At 52.7% G+C, this 15,603-nt stretch overlaps 1 protein-coding gene across 1 annotated transcript in view; it reads right to left on the bottom strand.

The window, feature by feature from the left end:
- GLDN (gliomedin) overlaps positions 1 to 15,603 on the bottom strand; it is a 69,685-nt gene that overhangs the window by 16,665 nt on the left and 37,417 nt on the right. Inside the window, exons 3-4 of the mRNA XM_032418068.1 lie at positions 8,395 to 8,412; positions 7,948 to 8,055 (exon numbers count right to left, since the gene is read on the bottom strand). Coding sequence (XP_032273959.1) covers positions 7,948 to 8,055; positions 8,395 to 8,412 — 126 coding nt within the window. The remainder of the gene's footprint in view (positions 1 to 7,947; positions 8,056 to 8,394; positions 8,413 to 15,603) is intronic.

The raw sequence follows: 15,603 nt of genomic DNA, 5'->3' as shown, positions 1-15,603 counted from the left end.
CACCTTTCCTTCATGCCGGGGAAGTGATACACACTCAGTGTGGCATTTGCTCTTCCCAATTCAAGGGGCCGTACCCGGACCACCCCCAGGAGGACAGCAGTGTCCTCAAGAACCTTCAAATGTTGATCACTGTTAGACAACGTGGCGCACAAAGTTGTTTGCCAGATTGCTGCCAACCATAAAAACCGCATCTTCATGCCAACCATGACATTCAGCCCCTGCGCAGGAGTGAGAGGGCAGCGCGCGCCGACGGAGGGGCTGGGGACCCGGTGGGAGAGGAGCGGAGAGGAGCAGGGCAGCCCCTCCGCTCCGCGGGGGCCCGTGCTGGGCGTGGTGCACTCACACAGATGGCAAGCCACGCCTGTGGGCAGGGGGCGGGCCTCCCTCGCCGCGGCACCCGAGGCCCGTGCCCTGGCTCACCCCTGCCCACGGCTGTTAGGACAGCTTGCTGGAGAGTGGCTCACTCACTCAAGAAGAGCCCTTAATCAGGGGCCTCTGCATAGGAAGACGTCCTTTTGTTGGGATTTTAAATAGGCAATTTGGCACATTATCTGCAGGACACAAAAGACGAGAACGTTGCCATAGAGTCGGGCCCGCACAATGCGCCGAGGATAACCGATACCTTCTAAAGGTTTCACATGACCCGGATTCTGCAGTGCTCAGGGAAAGGGTGTCTTCTAGTTACTTCGGGCTTTTCTCTTTCAGGCATTTATCCTGGTCACAAAGAGCCTCTCCGCATCAGCATCTGATTTCCCCTTTGTTCCTCCCGCTTGTGCCTTTTCTTTCTCAAAAAAGCCGTGTGTGAGACAGGAAAACGTTCCTACCGGAATGCAGTTGTGGTAATGCTGCCCCCACAGGGGTGACGCTCTAAAGCTAAAGATGTTAAAGACCTTTGCTTAAGAATGTATTTTGAGGGGCACCTGGGTGGCTCAGTCGTTGGGCGTCTGCCTTCGGCTCAGGTCATGATCCCAGGGTCCTGGGATCGAGCCCTGCATCGGGCTCCTTGCTCTGTGGGAAGCCTGCTTCTCCCTCTCCCACTCCCCCTGCTTGTGTTCCCTCTCTCACTGTATCTATCTCTGTCAAATGAACAAAGAAAATCTTTAAAAAAAAAAAATGTATTTTGACTCTGAGCTGGGTCTGCATGATCGTTTTTCCGCTTTCAGTAAGAAAGGGCGGGGGATGTTCTGTCTCCATAGAGTCTGTCTTTTCTCTCCTGACCGATGCTTCTGACAGTTTCCTCTTGTCTCACCTTGGCCGTGCCCTGGCCGTGGGACTTCGGAGGTATAGCACCACCCGATCCCATTCACTGTCGGAGGACCCCCGGGGCGGGGAGGGGGGCACTTTCTTCCCTGGCCTGACTCGGCAGCGCCCGGCAGCGCTGTTACACGGTGCACGGCCCGGCCCCCCGCACAGTGCATCCCCTGTGAGTCCTGGCAGGCTTCGAGTCAGCACATTCTGCAGAGAAGAAAGGCCGGATTCTGCTCGCCCGCCTCGTCTGCTAGGAGTGGCTCTCTGCTATTTTCCTTCCCCTGTGGCGCGCACTCAAAACAAACTATCTCACCAGCTTTAGAGTTGGGGGTTGCATTACATTGCTGGGGTCAACTTCAGCATCTTCACGGCAGGGGGTGAGGGAGGACGGCTTATTTTTGGCAGGACCATCTGTCGCTGACTGAGGCAGGGCGGCGAAAGGGGGCCAGGGGGGTGTCACACAAAACCCGGTCCCAAGATTGGCATGAATAAAGAGGAGGGCATTTATTTCTGTTGCATGAGGATTCGATTTTTAGAGAAGACAATGCAGTATTAACCCTTAGTGAGAAAGTGAGAGACAGATGGAAAAAAAAAAAGCAAATGCTTGGTTTTGAGGCAATCGAATGTCAAACTTCATAGATGTCAGTTGCAAAATTGACCACATTTAAGTCTCTTTAGTTCTTCTCTCCGCGTCTAAGTCGGTGTTTTCCAATGAATACAGGCATTTCAACTTAGCTTTCCTTCTGGGTTAAAACCAAGTTTTGGAAACAATAGCTGACACTAATAGGGCACTCACTATGTGTCAGGCCGTATTCGAAGCCCTATACATATCTCTCATTTAATCTTCTAAATGACCTTATGAGGTTGATACTACTATTGTTCCCATCTTACAGATGAGGAAATTGGCACAGAGTGATTAAGTAACTTGCCCAAGGGCACACAGCTAGTAAGTGGCAGAGCCAGGACCCAAACCATGCCATCAGGCTCCGGCGCCATGCTATTCCACTGTTGTTCTCAGCTTAGTCCTAACCTCCAGGGCCTGGAACAGCCAGTGAAGGGGGGGGGCAATAAAGTCCATGTTGACACGAATGGACATAACTTGTCCACTGTCGCAAAGGTAAGAAGTTCTGCCAAGGTCAGAAACCGAGGGTCATCTCCCGGAAACAACGGTTAGGCTAGAGCTCTATACTCTGGTTTCATCAGGTTCTTCATCTCCTCAAGAGCCCACAGTGGCTCCCTGCTGCCTCCTGCAGACACGCACCTAGCCAGGGTCCCCTCCAGCATCCAGGGGCAGTCTCACTAACAGTCCCTCCAGGCTAGGCCTTTCTCTTCTACCCCGGCAACACCCTCCATAGCTCCCCTCTGATTATTTCTAAGACATTGATCACACTCCTCTCTCTTGTCCCTTACACTTAGCCCTACTATACAACCCATCTTCTGCCCTATTTGGGCCCTATTTGTCCCTTCTGTGCACAGGGAAGTTCAGCTTTCTCTTCTGGCGGTACTACCCGCTGTCAGGAGAAGGCAGTCTTCAGATCAGAGTAAGCAGCTATTACTCAGTAGCTGTGTGTAAGATACGGCCTCTCCTTCCCTGGACGAGAAGCCCTCATGCACGGAAAGTGTGCACTACCCTTCTCATTCATGCACGCGTGCGTGCAGTCTTCAGTCATCAATTACTGAGCTTCACCTGGGCCCAGAGAGAGCTGCGCCGGGTAACCGAATATGTAAGACATGGTCTCTCCTTCATGGACAAGCACTAGAGCAGACTATTTAAAAATTGGAAACCATGTTAGAGTTGTGGGAACCCGGCCTCCTCAGTCTACAGATGGGACCAAGGCTCAACGGTGAAGGGACCTGCCCAAGGCCTCGGAGCCGGTCGGGGACTGAGGCAGGGGCTTCGGGGACTCCTTCCACTCCTTCCTCCGCCTGGAGAGCAGGAACTAAGAGGTGCATAATCAACTCTGCCTGCCAGGCTGTTCCTCACTGAGCTGCATATTCTTGCACATGTCCTGCCTCCTGGCCCTCCCCGTCAGGCTCAGCGTCAGGCTCAGGCTGGAGGGGGTCTGCCGCCCTACGTCCTGAAGGAGTTAATGGCACTAGCTCCCAAGGCCAGGCCTCCTTCCCATCGGCTCCTGCTCTGTGGCACCTCGGGGGTGCCGATCTCACAGCTGGGGGCCAGCCCCCCCCGCCCCCCACCCCCCGGCCTGGAAGCTCAGTGTAGTCGTGTTTAAGAGCAGGGGTCCAGGAGTCAGAGAGACCTGGTTTCAAGTCCTGCCTCCTCCACTTCTTACCTTTGTGACAGTGGACAAGTTATGTCCATTCGTGTCAACATGGACTTTATTGCCCCCCCCTTCGCTGGGTGTTCCAGGCCCTGGAGGTTAGGACTAAGCAAGATAGACATGGCTTGGCTGTCATGGACCTCACATCCTTCCTAGGGGGTCAGACTGTCAGCTCATCAACAAGCAAACGCAAGGAGAGAGTTTCCGGGAAGGGATATGTATTTTGACAGAACGGGGAATGAGGCAGGGGCTAGACACAGAGGTGGGGGACGAACTTGAAGAGGGGTGGCAATAGAGATGAGACCTGCACCAGGACCAGCTGCGGGAAGGGCAAGGAAAGAGTATTCCAGGCAGTGGGCACAGCAGTGCAAAGGTCCTGGGGCAAGGGTGGGCTTGGCCTGTTTGAGAAACAGAAAGATAGGGCTTCTTCATCTGGAAAAAATATGGCCAACAAAAATATCCATCTCCTGAGGGTGGTTTTGAAGACCAAATGAGATAAGTATAGAGAGTACTTGGTAGCATGCCTGACAATAGATATTAGCTATTTGCACACTATTGTTCAGAGGATCACTGCTAGAGGGCAGAGTCCAGCCTGAGTACCGTCTCTACGGAACACAGGCTCTTTTTCCTGTTTTTAGAAACAGCACTTGTTGTTCTCTCTTTCTGGAATGCACGCCCACCCCTCCTCTCTCCCACCCCTGCCTGGCAAACCACTATGGATCCTGGAACTCTCGGCCAGAATCACAACGCTTCCTTCTCCACAGTCATGACCTTGGCCCAGCAGGTCACATCCTGTATGAGACCCTGCAGTGCCTTCTTGGAGCCGAACAGGAGACCCATACTACTAGTCAGAAGGTTCTGGAAGGCCTCTCTGCACGTCTCCCTTCCCCCAGCCACACCTGGCAGGCCCTTGTGGGTGCCTTGCACTCCACCTGGGCCACCCTCTGCCTGCTCACATTCTTCAAGTCTGACCTCAGACTTTACCTCCGTGACCCTCCCTCTCTGTACTGTATCTCTTAACCCCTGTTCTCTCCTTCAAATGGGTATCTCATGTTGTGATTGCAGATATGTTTCATTATTGACTTCTAATTTGTGCCTTCCCACCAAAGATTTAAAGTTCCAGGGGCTGCATCTGTTTTGTTTCCACACTAGGGCTTGGAACCTGCTCTCTAAATGTTTGCTGACAGATGTTCCCACCCTGTCCTGGTCTTCTTGCTACTCAGTCCCGTTCTTGGCCTCCTTTGCTGGCTCATCCCCCTCCTACTTGGTCATTAGACGTTGTTGCTCCTCAGGGCTGAACCCAGGCCCTCCTCTTCTGTTAGCTCCCTCCAGAAGGACGGTGCCCACACCCACATGCACACCGCCTCAGGTGGCCCCTCCCGTATACCTCGAGCCCCAGGGTCTCCTCTGACTAGAGACCTGCCTGCATCTCCAAGGCCCCCGACATCTCCTCCTGGACGTTTCAGGGCACCTCAAACTCAGCACATCCCATGCTGAGCCACACTTCTTTCCCTGAACCTGAGTTGATATGGGGCTCCCTTCCTCAGGACAGAGCGGTCATCAGGGAGAGAGATCTCAGAGTCGGTCTTGGGGCCCCCCTCCCCCTTCCTCCTTATATCCACCCACCACCGGGTACTGCTGATTTCCCCCCAGAATATCACTCAACTCCACTGGTCTCTCCATCCCCCTGGCCTGCCGTCCCTTCGACCTGTGCACTGAGTAGCTTCTGAACTGTCTCCCTCCTTCTGTCCTTGCTCCCCTAGTGTGCTCTCCACAAGGCAGCCACAGTGTTATTTTAGAAAAGCAGACCTGACCTTGTCACTCTCTCCTACTTGCAACCCCTCAGTGGCTTCTCAGTGCTCGCTGAACAAAGTCCAGGCCTCCTGACCAGCTCTGCTCTCTCCTCCCTGCAAGAACACTGTGTGCTGGGTAGGATGTGAGCCCACTGTCGGGCGAAGGAAGGAAGCAGAGGAGGAACACACAGCTTTAGGGCTTTGGCAGGGAGACCGGGCCCTCGTGCTGGGGTTCAGGGTCCGGGGCAGGGGTGGAGCTGACCCATGGTGGAGCCCTGCTTTCAACAACCTCTCCGTAGAACCAGGCTCGGCAGACAGTCTTTGTGTTTGTACGTCTAGGATGGTGGTGGTCTCCCCTTCCCCTGGCCCGGGGCATGGACAACGGCCTGGGCCCTTAGTGACTCAACTTCTCTGCTCAGCCTTAGCGGACGCTTCTCGTTCTAATGCCGCTGACGCCCGGAGGCCTCCTGCACGGGGAGACAGCTGCAGAGGAGGGTCTGCGTCTTCGGCTGGAGGTCCCGTGGGATCTCCCGGAGACCAAGGATTTGGTCCCTTCCCCTGGCGAGCGGACCCTGGCCCCCTCTCAGTGCTCCACCGCTGCCTCCCCCGCCCTCCCGCACCTCCCTCAGCACAGGTGCAGGGGGGTGCTTGCCGGGTGAGGCAGGGCAGCTAGCTCTCTGCGCGGCTGCCAATCCTCCCAGTTCCCTCCCGGTACCAGCCACAGTCCTTACGATTCCAGGGCCTAGCTGACTTGGCCGCTATCTCTCTGGCTCTGACTCCACCACATCTGCCCTGGCCGCCTTGCCGCTCCTCAGACCCCATGGGCACACCGGCCTCACACACTCTGCTGAAACGCGCCCCCCCATAGCCCCTGGCTCCCTCTCTCCCTTCCTCCAGGCGTTTGCTCCCTTCCTTTTCAGGGGCCCTTAGCTGGCTTCTCAATCCGCAGTCACCCCACCCCCCACCCCAGCCGCATACACACACTTGTTATTCCCTCTCTTGACACTGTGCGTCCTCTGTAACAGATGATCCTTTCCTACTTATTTAGCTTGGTTATGGCCACTCTGCCCAGACTGGAATGTGAGTTTCATGAAGGTAGGGATTTTGTCAGCTTTTTCATTTCTAGATCTCCAGCACCTAGAACAGGACCTGCCACGTAAATAGGTGTTATAAAGATGAATGAACTTTTTCCATTCTGGCTTCACTGGGTCGTGGGCTGCATATCAAGCACACCTCTCCAAAGCCAGGGATCTATCTGTAAGTCACCCCTTTCCCACCTGTTCCATACCCAAAGAACCATGGTGGTTTCCTCCCCCTCATAGCTGGCCCTCAGGATATTCATTGCTGAATCCTCAGGACTGGATTACATTTCTGGGGCCTTTCTGGGATAAATCAAATGTCTGCACCCTGATGGCCATCATTATTCAACGCCAATGCTCATTTATAATTATGATTATTATCTAACATGTAAGGATCCGTTACTGCTCCGTAATTAAAGCTGGAATGGCTGGCCTTCTGAGGACTGAGCTGACTTGGCCTGTGTGGGCCCATCTTCACAGAGGCTGCTCGCCCGGAACATGAGCATGTCGGCTTGACCAAGTGGCAGAGCCGTTTAACAATTTTCTCCCTTTCCGCTGGTTCTCACTTAAAGTGCTTAGAAGAGCAGAGGTGCTGGAAGAGGGTACTGCGCCATCTGGAAGAATGCTCTAGTAGTTATTCTAGCGCAGGGCCTGTCTAGGTGAGTTGGTGTCGCAGAGCTAAGAGGTTGAAAATAAACAAGAGGGTTTGGTGGAGTCGGTACCGTCTGCAGTGGCTCAGAGCCTGGCCTCCCCGGAAGCCTCCTGGGGAGGCTCTACCCCCTGCACTGGAGCCCCCACCATGCCTCGTGCTAGCTCTCGTCGGTGCACCTTCCAGGCCTTCTCCATGCATGGCCCAGCACTGGTGCTCAGGGCCCCTCAGAACTTGCCTCCCCAGCCCGCAGGCTCCTGCCAGGCCCTGCACCAGCCCCCGCTTCTCACGGCTCCCTGGACACGTCCGACACGGATGTTTCCAGGGCTTTGCCATAATGCCCCTCGCCGCAGGGCAGCAGAACCCCTCCGGAGAGGCCAGCCACAGCGGTGTCGTCATCCTGCGATGCCAAGACCACGTGATCTCAGTGCCCGCCTAAGGGGGGCCTGGATGCTACCCTGCTACTCAAATGGTCCTAGCTACTCCTGTAGCCGAGAACACCTAGGGGCAGGCCCCAATCAGCTGATTTTCAGTCAAACACAAGGATTTGCTGGGCAGGAAGAGGCAGTGGGAGGGCAGGGCAGGACCTGAGCCTCAAAAGAACTTGGGGCATCAGCACACAGCCCCTGGAGCATCCCTCCCCGGGGCTGCCTGCTCCGGCCCCTTCCATCCCTCTGTCTGCCTCCGAGCGAGCAGAAGAGCCAGAATCAGTTCTCAGGGAGGCCGCTCTCCTGGTAGATGTAAACCTTTGGCACACAGCGGCTTCCCAGAGAGAGTTAAACCAGTCCCACAGGCAAAGAGGTAACACTTTCTCCCCACCACATCCCGCTTGGGCCCATCCGAAAAGCAATAACTGAGACAAGCAACAAGGGAATTAACTAGAAAAGTTGCCAAAATACCCATTTTTCCTCTTTTTCCAGTTGCTCCTTTTTCTCCTTTTGGGCCCTGGGGACCAGGCTGTCCATCTGATCCATTGTGTCCTGGAAGCCCACCAACTCCTGGAGGTCCTGCGTCGAAACACGGGAAACAAGACCATCTTAAAAAATCGTCACTGAGATTAACATGATCTGCTTTAGCCAGTGACACTAGATGGGCATGAATGCCTTTTCCTCTTGCCTCTTTCCTTCCTTTTCCACCTTTGCCCACCCCCCATGCAGTGACAGATGGGGAATGGTAATGGCAGGTCCTCAAGTGGGAGGGGACAGGAGAGCTTGTGATTTGGGCCGAGACAAGGAGGGGGACACACTCCGGATTCTTCCCCCTTTCCCTCCTCCATCCCTTCTGAGCGACCCTGGGGAACTAGCCCCCCACACCCTCCCCCCGGAAGAAAATCCACAGACTCTTACCTGGTGGGCCAGGTGGTCCTACAACAGAAAAAGAAATTTAGATGATAAAGCATGCCTGGAAGGAAGCCAGCACCACAACCCCCAAATCAAAGAGCACTTTCCCCCTTTTAATAAGTACTAACCATCTACTGGCCCTAAGCAACCACTCCATGCCTTTTATTTAGAACCCAGCATATTCACTCAAAAGAACCTTAAAAGCAATTCAACCGTTTGCCAATCAAATCCACTTTTGCTTAGGTTTCAATGAACTAAGAATAATTTCTGAATGGGCTTCACCATAGATTCATAAATCAGTCATCTCTCAAGCAATCAGCTTCATTAAATGAGGCTTGGTAAAAATGTAGGAGGGCACTAGTGCAGCCTAGGCCCAGGTAAGCATCGGGAAATGGATGTGCTGTCATTGCAGGGCTGAGGTCTGGCTGTCGTGAGAAAGCAGTCCCAAGAGCTCTCATCCAGCCAGCGTATCTCCTTCACGCCACCCAGAGCGACTGAGAGCAGAAGCTGGTTCTCAGGTCTCTATTCTGTTGCACAAAATAGCTTGAGAACAACTGACGGTCCAGATCAGGTAACAAACACCTTGCTAAGTGTGTAATTACCCGAGGATCTAAGGGGTTCAGATGAACCATTTACACATAATCCAACAAACAATTTTGCTTCCACAAATAGGAGAGTCTCATTGTCAATTATCTTATTTAAGCACTCAGACAAACCAATGGGTTTATAACATGAGCAGTTGAAGTCCTTCTGTTTTTCCAGAACATATATGTTTACCCATGTTGGAGTAGAAAGGTCGTTCTACAAATCCAAGTCTGTGACTTTTCAGAAGACCGCCATTTACTAAGCATTTACTGTGTGCACAAAAGTCTACCAGGCAGCAGAAATCTTGGTCGCTGTGTCTGTTGTGTTTATAATCTAGCTGGAAAAGGTAGACACTCTGAAACCACAATGAAACATGAGGGAGGGAGTTACAGAGAAGCAGCCCCTCCAAGGCGTACTGGCACATGGCCGTCTGAGAAGGCTTCCAGAGAGGGTGAGGCTTGAGCTGTGGCGCTGAAGAAACAATGGGCTTGACATGGCCACAGCGGTGAGGGCTGGACAGCTCAGGTCGGGGAGCAGCAGGAGCAAAGGCACAGGGGAGGGAACTTGCATGATTCAGGGTGAAAGAAAGGGGGAAGATTGGCCAACCTGGCGTGTGTAGAGATGAGGCTGAGTCAGTACTTGGAGGGGTGGGTGTGGGGCGGCAGCATTTGAACGCCACGAGGAGAGGTGTAGGTGGTATCTGCAAGGCAGTGGGGAGCTACGGTAGGTCTCTCATGGGGGATGACCCTGTGAAATCAGTGTGTTTTTGAGATCCTCTCTGTAGATGGAAGTTGAATACAACTAGGGAACAAGATGAGAGAGAAAAGAGAGGTGGGGTGGGGAGAAAACACCCAGAGAATCTTTGTAGTTAAAATGAGGGGAAAGGATGTGGACAAATCAGTTGGTAACTGTAGAGTTGTAGAGAAAGCTAGGAATTCAAGAGGTATTTCGGCAGAAGAATGAGCAGGGCTCCATATCTGATTGGGTAGGGGGCAAAAGAGGACACTCAGATGACGGGGAACTGAGGATATGGATGGAAGGAGACATGACGACTCTTGGAAGAAGAAGTGTTTGAATATATACTTTCCATCCATGCAGTCCCACTTGGGGCAAAAATTATTTGCTGAAAATGGTACCACCATTTGCTAAAAAGTGTAGCCTGTGGTGACATGACTTTACCACCAGATGGCGTGTGCCTGTACACACATAAGGAGGTCAGAAGAAATCAATCAATCATTCCTGACTACAGATGCAACCAAATTCAGAGGTGCAGACTGGTAGAAAAAAGGTCACCAAGCAGGAATCAGCTGTCTATATAGGTTTCAAGAGTTCTCAGGACAGTCTAATAACCATTTCTATGCAGCAGGAGTATTGGAGAGAGGTCCTGGCTAGAGCTGTATACTTAGGACACTTTGGTCATGGCCAAGAAGTGTCCCTACGGTGAAATGTTCAGATTAGGGTTTCCTGACATTGACCTGAGGTTCATTGACACCTGTGGCTACAGCTCTTAGTCATTTGAGTCCATAGAATCACCTAGAACACTTGTTAAAATGCAGATACACAGAGCCCAGCTGGAGATTCTAATTCAGTTTGTATTTTGAGTGAGGCCCAGAAACATGCATTTTCACCAAGCACCACAGATGACTGGGGAGCAGATAGTCCTGGGTACCCCCGACCAGGTGTGAAACTTTTTTGGAAAAAGAATTGGTCACTGTCAACAGAGTCCTAAAGCGGTCCCTGACCCTAGAAAGGCTATTAGTCTGGAGGCAAGAGTAAAATGTTGAGCCAAACTGTGGGATGGAGAGAGAGGGGGACCCACACCACATGTGGAGGGAGGCGGGTGATAGGAGAGGCACCAGGAAAGAGAGCGTGAGCCGAAGGTACAGGACGGAATCCAGGAGGTCCTGAGCCCTGGAACTAATGGCGAAGAGAATTTCAAAAGAGAAAGGAGACAAACACTTCCAAAGAGCTCAGAAGCAGAGTGCTAGAGTGACGGTAAGTTGTATCCCGACGCCCACTCGGGATGCCTACGGAGCTGCCCAAGGGCCCCTTCCACCTGGAAAAAGCCCTAAATACGTGTCACTATACTAACGTCAAATGTCAGATAATATGTGCCAACTGGGCCTTGAGAAAACTGTTTTTCAGGATGTTTTCTCAGCTCATGACTCCTCTCTTCTTGACTAACAGAACCCCTGGGGATACATGTGGACAGCCAAGTTCATGTTAGCACCATATGTGGGGCTGGCCCGATGGGATAATGGAGCATGTTGTGGGGACTCGAAGCCTTGGTTCATATGTGGCACTGCCTCCCACTTGCCTCCTTGTTTCCCACTGCCTCCTGGCCTCCCCAGGACAAGTTTTCTGCTGCCTCCCGGGTTTCTGATGCATCTGCCCCAGTCCCCGCCCAATCAGTGACTGCTGCCACCTTCCACACCAGTGGCAGCCTGGGTTGGACATGTGCCCTGCATGCCTTCATCACAGAGTGGGGTCTCCTGTGCTTGTGAGGGCCTGTACTTGTTCTGCGAGCATCCCACGACTTGAGGAGTATGACACTAAATAGTAAATAAAAAGCCCCACCATAGCAGGTGGAGAGTAAAACCATTAAAGAAAGGAGGAAGCCCTTTTCCTGCTTTTTGAACAAGGGACCCTGAATTTTCATTTTGCACAGGGCCCTGCAAATGCCCCAGCTGACTGGCCCAACCTACATTCCTAACCAGAATCGGTTAGAAGTGGGTGGGTGCTATAGGAGCTGAGTCGCTTAGAGTTTTTTTCTCCTTGAAATCTAAGACTGACCCACAGTGCCCCTAGTTATGTAAATTGGAGGTCTGTGGATGGCCATGCAAGGTAAAACAATGCCCGTCTGCAGAGAGAGAGCAGAGAGGAGAGGAGAGGTGGTGATTGGTGCTGACATGACAGAACCACAAGATGGCAGCACTGGGATCCCGGAGTCCCCAGAACCAACTCGGAGTGTCCGGACTTTGTGGGGAAAAAAAGCCTTTGCTGTGTTATGCCACTGGGATTTTATGGTTTAATTATTACCAGAGCAGGGACTAACCTACCTTGACAAACACATCCCTCTATCCTTACAATAACTGGTAACCTCTGGACCTTTTTTTTCCCCCTCAAATAAGCTCTAGTGGATCTCTGCTACTAGCAAAGAGAAGAATTTCAATGCAGACAGGAAACACAGGCACAACAGTTATGAGGAAGGAATAATCCAGAAGTGTAACGCTCACTTCCTGTCTTTGAGTGGGGGCACTGGCCCCGCTGAGGGCTCCCAAGAGCCCGCCCACCTGGCTCCTCTCGACACGGCCACTCCAAATCAGAGGGGAGGATTTCACTAGTCTCCCCTTTCACCCCGGGATGGTGTGACAACGGCTGTCGCCAGACCCAAGGCACCTGCTTAGCCCAGCAATGACCACAGGGGACGTGGCTACACATTTCCCAAAGTCTCACTGATAGAGGAACCCAAAGAAGCCCCCAAATAAAAAAATCCAAAAAGAAACATGTCAGAAAGGGAGGTCTGGTTCTGCTGCTTTAGAAAGAGCTAGTAAAAGACCGCAGCTTCCTAAGCCGGGTAAGGCCAGACCTGGCGCCTGTGAGGTCGAAAGTCCTGACTCTCTTCCTCTCCTGTTCCCAGCAGGGACTCCCCGGGGCTTGGGACTCATGCCAGCCACAGCTTTGGGGCCAGACGGGAGCTCTAGCCAAAGGGAGTGTGGCTCCCCTTTCCCTCGGGAGGCGGGAATACTTGGCTGCCCTTCAGGGTGGGCCTGAGAGGGCCCTAGCTCTCACACGTGGAGCTGGAGTCCACCAACTCTAAAACCACAGGGAGGCCAGTTGAGTGAGAGCATGAGCAGCTACAGCGGCTGTTTCTGAGAACAGCCTGTCTGTCAGTTTACCACGTGTTGCCCTGGCCACAGCTCGGCGGCCTTGGGACCCACCCTCTGTGGCTGCAGTCCCAGGGCACCTAACTTGGAAAGGCATCTTTCCTCACCTGTCCCTACTAAGCGGCAGCTTTGGTCCAATCCCATTTATTTGGTGCCTTTCAGCTTTGGACTAGGGCATGGTAACCTTAAAGAATTAGAGTAGGGATGGCAAATAGGTTTTCTTTCAAGTTGCAGCTCTCCTCCGTTAGCACAGCTTTCTGGAACGCCGGAAAAGAATGACATGAGGCCATGCTCCGTGGTGGCTGTGGTCCATTCTCAGCATCCGCCTGGGTACAGGACAGGGAGCAGTAACTAGTACCATCACGGGGTTGGAGTCCCTTGGCCGGGAGGAGAACAGGCACTGTGGCTTTGAAGCACCTCCGCTCTGATAAGAGGTTCAGTAATGTGAGAGTTTAGAGATTTTCCGAAAAAGCCCACATGCAGAGGCCACTGGAAGCGAAGAGTTACCCAAGAACCTGCCTTCTTCAAGACCCCCTGCTTTTTCAGAAGATATGTTTCTGGGGTCCCAAGGAAACCTGGGCTTGGGGATAGGATGCATCCAGAAAAGCATGCTGTGTGTGCTCAAAAGCACAAACTGTGCACTGGCAAAAAGTCCTAACTCCTCCAGCTACTGAATTGCCCTCACTATTTGCCAGAGAGGTTACAGGATGCACGCCTCTGTCCTTGTGCCCAGAGCAACAACAGCTGCCTCCAGGAAAAAGGAACAGGGATGGGGTTTCATGGTCACAGCTAGACTAGCCTCAAGTCACAGGGCCTGCTTTTTCAAAGATGAGTCCAGTGTAAAGCTAGATCTTGTCCTCAGGCCTCGGGCCCTACGCCTGGGGTCTGCTCCGGCAGCATCTTCTCAGGGCTCTGGACCGAGGCTCTCTGCCCTTCCCCCCTGTAGTTGCCAATTCAGTCCCGGGTCCTGTCACCTTCCCGCCCCCTGTCCAGACAGCGTGGTCTATCCCAAGGTACAACCTCACTTGGTAATGTGTACTTTTCACACCTAAGTTTTAATTGAAGAGCTTGCTGTGTTAAAAGGGGGCCCAGTTTCAAGCTGGCATGAAAGGAGAAGGTGCTGGCTTTTGAAAGGATTTCGAGGTGCCAAAAAATAACGTCCTCAACTCATTTCCAGCACAGATGCGATCCCCAACCCCCCCCCCCCCAATCTTCCCTAAGTGGTCTTGACAGCTCCATCTGCATTCACTGAACAGCCTGGCTCTCCTTCTATCACTTCTATAAGAAATATCAAAAAGGAAGAGGCTTTTCCTGTGCCTCTCAATGGGGCTTTTGTGCCTGTAATTCCATCCACCTAAGCATTTCTCTAGCGCTCATTACTATCACACAGGGGAACTCTGAAAAGGACTTCCAAAGATGGAAGAAAGGTGCTTCAGACACAAGAGTTTCAGAATGAAGGACCAAGCTGTTCCGAAGATACTTAATTTTCTGCGAGGGCCGAAATGTGACTTGAGTAATTCAATTAGCGTTTCCCAAGAAGCCACAGGATTACAGCTTTTCTCTCTAAAACTAAACTAAGCAAACAAGAGGCAGACTGTGGACTCGGGGTTCCTCAGGGAAGGATCTTTCTTACCAGCCCACCGCCCCAGTTTAATCACTTCCATAAACCATAGGTCTAGTCATTCAGCAAACTCCCACTGAGTTCCTAGTGCAGGGCAGGTAATGAGCGGTGGTGGGGAGAATGCTGGCGCGCAGGATGAGGGTTCTCAGGGCTGGATGCACACTGCAGGGTTTCTTAACCTCCGCCAGTGGCGCCCTGTCAACGGGACCTCCCCAGGGCCTGAGGCCAGACACCGAGAAGGTTCAACAGAAGATTCATCTGGCTTCAAAATCTTGTGGTTACGTTTTTGTTTTTTTTTTTAAGATTTTTTATTTATTTGCGTGAGAGAGAATGAGAGACAGAGAGCATGAGAGGGAGGAGGGTCGGAGGGAGAAGCAGACTCCCCGCTGAGCAGGGAGCCCGATGCGGGACTCGATCCCGGGACTCCAGGATCATGACCTGAGCCGAAGGCAGTCGCTTAACCAACTGAGCCACCCAGGCGCCCCTTGTGGTTACGTTTTAAAGTTCATGAGAGCTCTGCATTTACTCCATATGAGACTTTTAATGCAAAATCATTTCCCCATTTCCTCAGAATGGGGAGAGGCAGGAAATAGCTGTGTCTGAAATCAGGCTCCATAGGCCCATCCTTGGGCCTGGCCAGAACCTTCCTCGGTCTGGGGTAAAACAAATTGGGTGACCATTCTGGGGTCTGTGTTCTTCCTTGCCCAAAGCTTCTGAAGGCAGGAGGCAAGCACCTCCCCCGCTCAGGAAGGAAGAAGGCACCCCCTACCTCAGGCAGGAATCAGGCAACCCCTTCTCAGGCAGGAATCAGGCACTCCCCCACCCCAGACAGGAATCAGGCACCCTTCCCTCAGGCAGGACTCAGCACCCCCTCTCAGACAGGAGGCAGGACACCTTAGGTTCAGGTGCACGTGGGTCTATCAACAGCATTCTCCTCCTCCCCTGCCCAACCCATTAGCCATTCTGTGTCCCTTGGCTTGATGTGCCTCCTTTTTGATTCCCTCCCTCCGGTCTATTTGTCCTTGGTTTCCTGAGTGGAGGGGAGCCGCCTAGCACATGGTAGACACCACACACAGAGCACTCTTCACAGAGAGTGTTTTCTTGACTAATTAGCAGTTTGCT

This window comes from Phoca vitulina, unplaced genomic scaffold (assembly GCF_004348235.1).
Source record: "Phoca vitulina isolate PV1807 unplaced genomic scaffold, GSC_HSeal_1.0 scaffold20, whole genome shotgun sequence".
In the NCBI taxonomy this organism is placed as follows: domain Eukaryota; kingdom Metazoa; phylum Chordata; class Mammalia; order Carnivora; family Phocidae; genus Phoca; species Phoca vitulina.
This window is presented reverse-complemented; position numbering and strand designations above follow the sequence as displayed.